This window comes from Lipotes vexillifer, unplaced genomic scaffold (genome assembly GCF_000442215.2).
Source record: "Lipotes vexillifer unplaced genomic scaffold, Lipotes_vexillifer_v1.1 scaffold433, whole genome shotgun sequence".
Lineage (NCBI taxonomy): Eukaryota > Metazoa > Chordata > Mammalia > Artiodactyla > Lipotidae > Lipotes > Lipotes vexillifer.
This window is the reverse complement of record NW_006774285.1, coordinates 178150-183095: the sequence shown is the minus strand read 5'-3', so window position 1 is coordinate 183095 and position 4946 is coordinate 178150. Positions and strand designations below refer to the sequence as shown.

Below are 4946 nucleotides of genomic sequence, written 5' to 3'. Positions count from 1 at the left end.
GAAGACCCAACACAGCCAAAAATAAATAAACAAAAATTTTAAAAAAGTAGATTGTAAAATAATATTTAAAGTAATATTAAATATTAAAAATAATATATATTTTGGGCCTCACCACGTGGCTTGTGGGATCTTAGTTCCCTCACCAGGGATTGAACCCGGGCCATGGCATGAAAGCGCCAAGTCCTAACCATTGGAATGCCAGGGAACTCCCCTAAAGTATGTTCTTATCACTGTTTAAAATACATATTATATCTACATATAGGATATAAAATTATGAAATGGGGTTATTGGTGAGTGGTGGGATTATGGGAAATTATTTTCCTTCCTGCTTCTTATTTATGGGAAAGATGGCAAACCTGGAAAGAAAAAAAATTACCCATAACCTCACCTGACTGTAAATATTTTATTTACTTATTCTATAACATTTCATGTATGGAAATATATGTTACTTACAGGATGAAAAAAAAAGTATTTTCAAAAGCCTATAAGATTCTAGAAACTGATTCACAAAGAGCCATTCATCCAAGTTCACCCGTAGCAAGTATCTGGCAGAACAAGGCTGGAAGAATGGCCTCCTCTCTCATGGGCCCCTGGACTCTGCTTCCTGGCAGATGACAGGATCACTGGGCACATTGGGAAGATGTCACTGTCCCTTGTTCCTTGGCCAAGATGTGGTCTGGGCATAGAAGGCGAGAGTGAGTGCAGGAGGGTATCTGAAGGTAGGGGGTGTGGGTAGACCAAACGGGACATGGGGGCCACGGTTGGCACGTGCCCAGCCTGACGAGGGCACAGGGAGGTGGACAGACACAGTCATTAGTCGTAGGGTACCTTTCCTGCTGCGGAATGGCAGTCCCTTTGCCAGTCTTCCCCAGGGCTTCTCCCTCTTCTATTTCAAAAGTTTAATGCAAATCCTAACGACACTGACCTTGTCCCTGGGAGGCACTGGGCTGTGTCACCCAACTGACCACTAACCACAACCAGCTCGCTTCTCTCCTGGTTCCTGAAATCTGGGGGCAGATGGTGGGGATGTTGGAGACAGCCCCCTACCAAAAGCCAAGAGGAAAGGGGATGAAGAGAGGGATAGAGGAAGTTAACTTTGGTCCTCAGCCCACGGCCCCCAGGGTCTTCTTTCCTGTGAAGCCCAACGGTCCCCAGCCAGATTTCCTGTCCCTTTAGCCTTCTCCAGGAATGGAGGGCTGTCCATCAAGGTTGGCCACAGGGGTCAGGTTACTGTTGGGGGTGGGGCATGGTGCCCTGAGGCAGATCGGGCCATCATCACTCCAGGTCTCCCCTTCACCTTCTGTTTCCCATAATTCCTTAGGCTGTCAGTTCCTAACTTTTGTCCCTTTCAAAGGAACCTTGGATACTCCGTTGAACCAGAATTTTGGAGGGGGTGCGGTTAGTTGTCTGCGCCCCCTGGGGACAGCACTGGTCTAGGCACACAATGGGGAGCTGAGAAACTCTGGGGGTGCTAAGTTCAAAGGCTGGAGACAGTTCTGGTCCCTCCTCTCCTGCCCGTGTCACCCATATCAGAGAACTCTTTCTAGGCACCCCGGGCCCAGGCGGGGTGGAGAGAGAGTTCAGTCTCCAGGGGGCGGGCCTCATCTGCCCTGCCCCTCCCCCCAGCTTGGAGGACATAAAAGCCCAGATTTAGCTAAGAGGTGATCTCATGCCAGGTGGAGCACGGGAACTTTGGAGGTAGGGTCCTGGCCTCCGTCTGTCGGCAGGACCCACTGAGGGGGCACTGGGGGGTGAAGGTGGGAGTGAGGGGCCTGGGAGGGGAGGTGCATGGGGCTCTCTTCTCCCTAAATGCCCTGTGGGCTTTGGACACTTACTGGGCTTGGGGTCTTGCTGCAGAGATGAAGCTGCCCCTGGGCCTAGCAGGACTCCTGGTCATTCTAGCCATGCCCCAGCCTTCTGAGGGTGCCGCTCCAGGTAACAGCTCAGAAGGAAGGGAAAAGGTGGTGTGTTGGGGGAGGTCCTGATTCCCCGGGATGCCTTTCCTCAGTGTAAGCCACCCGGGCTCTAGGGCCTGATGAGGGCTTTGGGCCCATTCCTGATCTCGTGACCCCTGTTCTGGGCAGCTGTCCAGGGGGAAGTGGAGACCTCGGTGGTGCTGACCTGCATGGAGGAGGCCAAGCGGCTAGTGGACAAAGCCTACAAGGAGCGGCGGGAAAGGTGGGGCGCCGGGGTACGGCGTGGCTCTGGGCAAGGCTGCCCCAGGCCTTTCAGAGAAGGAACAGGCAGTGGGGAATTTGTGGCTGGGCGTGGGGCCCTCTGTCTGTCAGTCTTTTTAGCTCTGGGTGCGAGAACATTTTCCAAACCATGCCTCCGGTGGCCTGGCCTCTGGGCACCCAGGTCCAAACCCTGTTTAAAAAGAGAAAGCTGCTTCCTAACTGTGGGTCTGTCTACACTGTCCTCTGTGTCCAGAACCCTGGGCTGGGGCTGTGCTGAGTGTCTCTGCCTCCCTTCTCTGGCCCTCACTCCTCCCTCCCCCAAGCAGCATCAAGCAGCGGCTTCACAGTGGCTCAGCCAGCCCCATGGAACTCCTGTCCTACTTCAAGCAGCCAGTGGCAGCCACCAGGACAGCTGTGAGGGCTGCTGACTACCTGCACGTGGCCCTAGGCCTGCTGGAGAGGAAGCTGCGGCCCCTGTGGCCCGGCCGCTTCAATGTCACAGGTACCATTCCCTCTACATCCCCAGACCCTCGCTCAATCCCAGTGGTTCCCCCAACCCCTCTTTCCAGGAAGTCTCAGCAGGCATCCTAGCGTCCCCTCCACGTCCTCGGACCACACCCGCCAACCGAGGCTCCCCAGCAGAGGATAGAAAATAGGGTCTCAGCTCCCACTCGCCCCCTACTTTCCTGGCCCCGCAGACGTGCTGACACCTGCCCAGCTGAATCTGCTGTCCAAGACTAGCGGCTGCGCCTACCAGGACCTGGGGGTGAGGTGCCCAGAGGAGGACAAGTACCGAACCATCACTGGGCAGTGCAACAACAGGTGCGGCCGCTGGGGACCTCCCCTCGGCGGGCGGGTGGTGACTAGAGGGGGGTGGTTCCGGCCACATGGCGTCAGCGCCCTGTTCCCCCACCCCTGCAGGCGCAGCCCCACGCTAGGGGCCTCCAACCGCGCATTTGCGCGCTGGCTGCCGGCGGAGTACGAGGATGGCTTCTCCCTGCCCTTCGGCTGGACGCCCGGGGTCAAGCGCAACGGCTTGCCGGTGCCCCTGGTGAGCCCTGGCCCGTGGAGTGGGAGAGGCCCGGCCGAGGCCAGGGCCCCTGACTCCCCGTGTCCCGCAGGCTCGCGCCGTCTCCAACGACATCGTGCGCTTCCCCACGGAGAACCTGACCCCGGACCAGGAGCGCTCGCTCATGTTCATGCAGTGGGGCCAGCTGCTCGACCACGACCTCGACTTCACCCCCGAGCCAGCCGCCCGTGTCTCCTTCCTCACTGGCCTCAACTGCGAGACCAGCTGCCTGCAGCAGCCTCCCTGCTTCCCGCTCAAGGTACTTCCTCCCTGCCCCACCGGCCAGCCTGCCGGGTCGCGGGAGGGGCAGCGTTCCTGGAAGGGAACACCTCCCTCCGTGCCCAGCCTTCCTTCCCTGGCTCCCAGCAAGGCTGGCCCTGAGCCCCCATCCCCCGCCACTCTGGGCTAGGGACCTTCCCACCGTCCCTCAAACCTCTGTGTGCAGGTGCCGGGGGGCTCAGTCCTCCTCCCTCCCCACACACGGGCTCCCTCTCCCCAAGCCCACATCACACAGAGGCTGGGTTTTGGGGTTGGAGCAGGACTGAGGGTGGGCTGGCTGGTCGAGGCACGTGCAGAGTAGGTAGACAAGGGGAGAAAGAAGGAAGGAGGATCCGAGAGAGAGGGAGAGAGACACAGGGGCCAAAGGGAGAGAGACACAGGGGCCAGAGTGAGAGAGAGGAAGGGGAAAGGAAGAGGAGGCCCCCGGAGAGTGTAGAGACCAGATCTAGAGAAAAGAGGAGGGAGGAGCAGAGACAGAAAAGAGGAGAGAAAGGTTTGGGGGGAGGGGGCAGAGGACTGGCCACACCCCCTTCAGGGGGCCCCACATCCCCCACGCCAGCATCCTACTCGTCACCCCTCCAGCTCAGAGGCGCTCTGCTGGTGGAACCTCAGGCTGATCCCCTGGGGGGCTTGAGACGCCTTCCTGCTGGCCGAGGGGGCCCGAGGAGGTCCGTTTTAGTGTCTGGGTTGCCCCCTCTGGTCCTGGGCTCTAGGCTGCTTCCGAGGTGGGAATTAAGGCCTTCAGGAGGGTGGACAGGGGAAAGCCACTCCTGATCTCTGTCCCTGTCCCCGGCGAGCCCGCCGGGCCTCTCTCTGTGCCGCAGATCCCACCTGATGACCCCCGCATCAAGAACCAACGCGACTGCATCCCTTTCTTCCGCTCCAGCCCGGCCTGCGAAGGGAGCAACATCACCATCCGCAACCAGATCAACGCGCTCACCTCCTTCGTGGACGCCAGCATGGTGTACGGCAGCGAGGACCCCTTGGCCATGAAGCTGCGCAACCTGACCAACCAGCTGGGGCTGCTGGCCGTCAACACCCGCTTCCATGACAACGGCCGGGTCCTGCTGCCCTTTGACAACCTGCACGATGACCCCTGCCTCCTCACCAACCGCACCGCGAACATCCCCTGCTTCCTGGCAGGTCAGTCTTGGGCGGGGACCTGGGCTGACGCAGGGGTGCCCCCTACCGGAGCCACAGCAGGCCTGTTCGAGAGCCCCTTGTGGGTTTGCATTTAGAGAGACTGTCCTCATCAACTTCATGATATTAATCCAGTTGCCTTGGTAACAAGTTGGATGGAGCCAGAGAGGTGAAACAGAAACAAAACCCCAAACCAACAAAAACAATAACCCCAAACCTAATAAGGAGACTCAGGGATGGCCAAGGAGCGAGCCTTTGTCCATTTGTTCAGCCCTTTCTCT

The 4946-nt window shown here is 58.3% G+C and overlaps 1 protein-coding gene across 1 annotated transcript in view; it reads left to right on the top strand.

The window, feature by feature from the left end:
- Positions 1-1675: 1675 nt before the first annotated feature.
- Positions 1676-4946, top strand: part of MPO (myeloperoxidase) — a 9907-nt gene continuing 6636 nt past the window's right edge. The window contains exons 1-8 of the mRNA XM_007449055.1: positions 1676-1698; positions 1858-1935; positions 2085-2178; positions 2504-2679; positions 2876-2999; positions 3099-3228; positions 3299-3505; positions 4350-4668. Of these exons, the coding sequence (XP_007449117.1) occupies positions 1860-1935; positions 2085-2178; positions 2504-2679; positions 2876-2999; positions 3099-3228; positions 3299-3505; positions 4350-4668 (1126 nt within the window). The 5' untranslated portion in view covers positions 1676-1698; positions 1858-1859. The remainder of the gene's footprint in view (positions 1699-1857; positions 1936-2084; positions 2179-2503; positions 2680-2875; positions 3000-3098; positions 3229-3298; positions 3506-4349; positions 4669-4946) is intronic.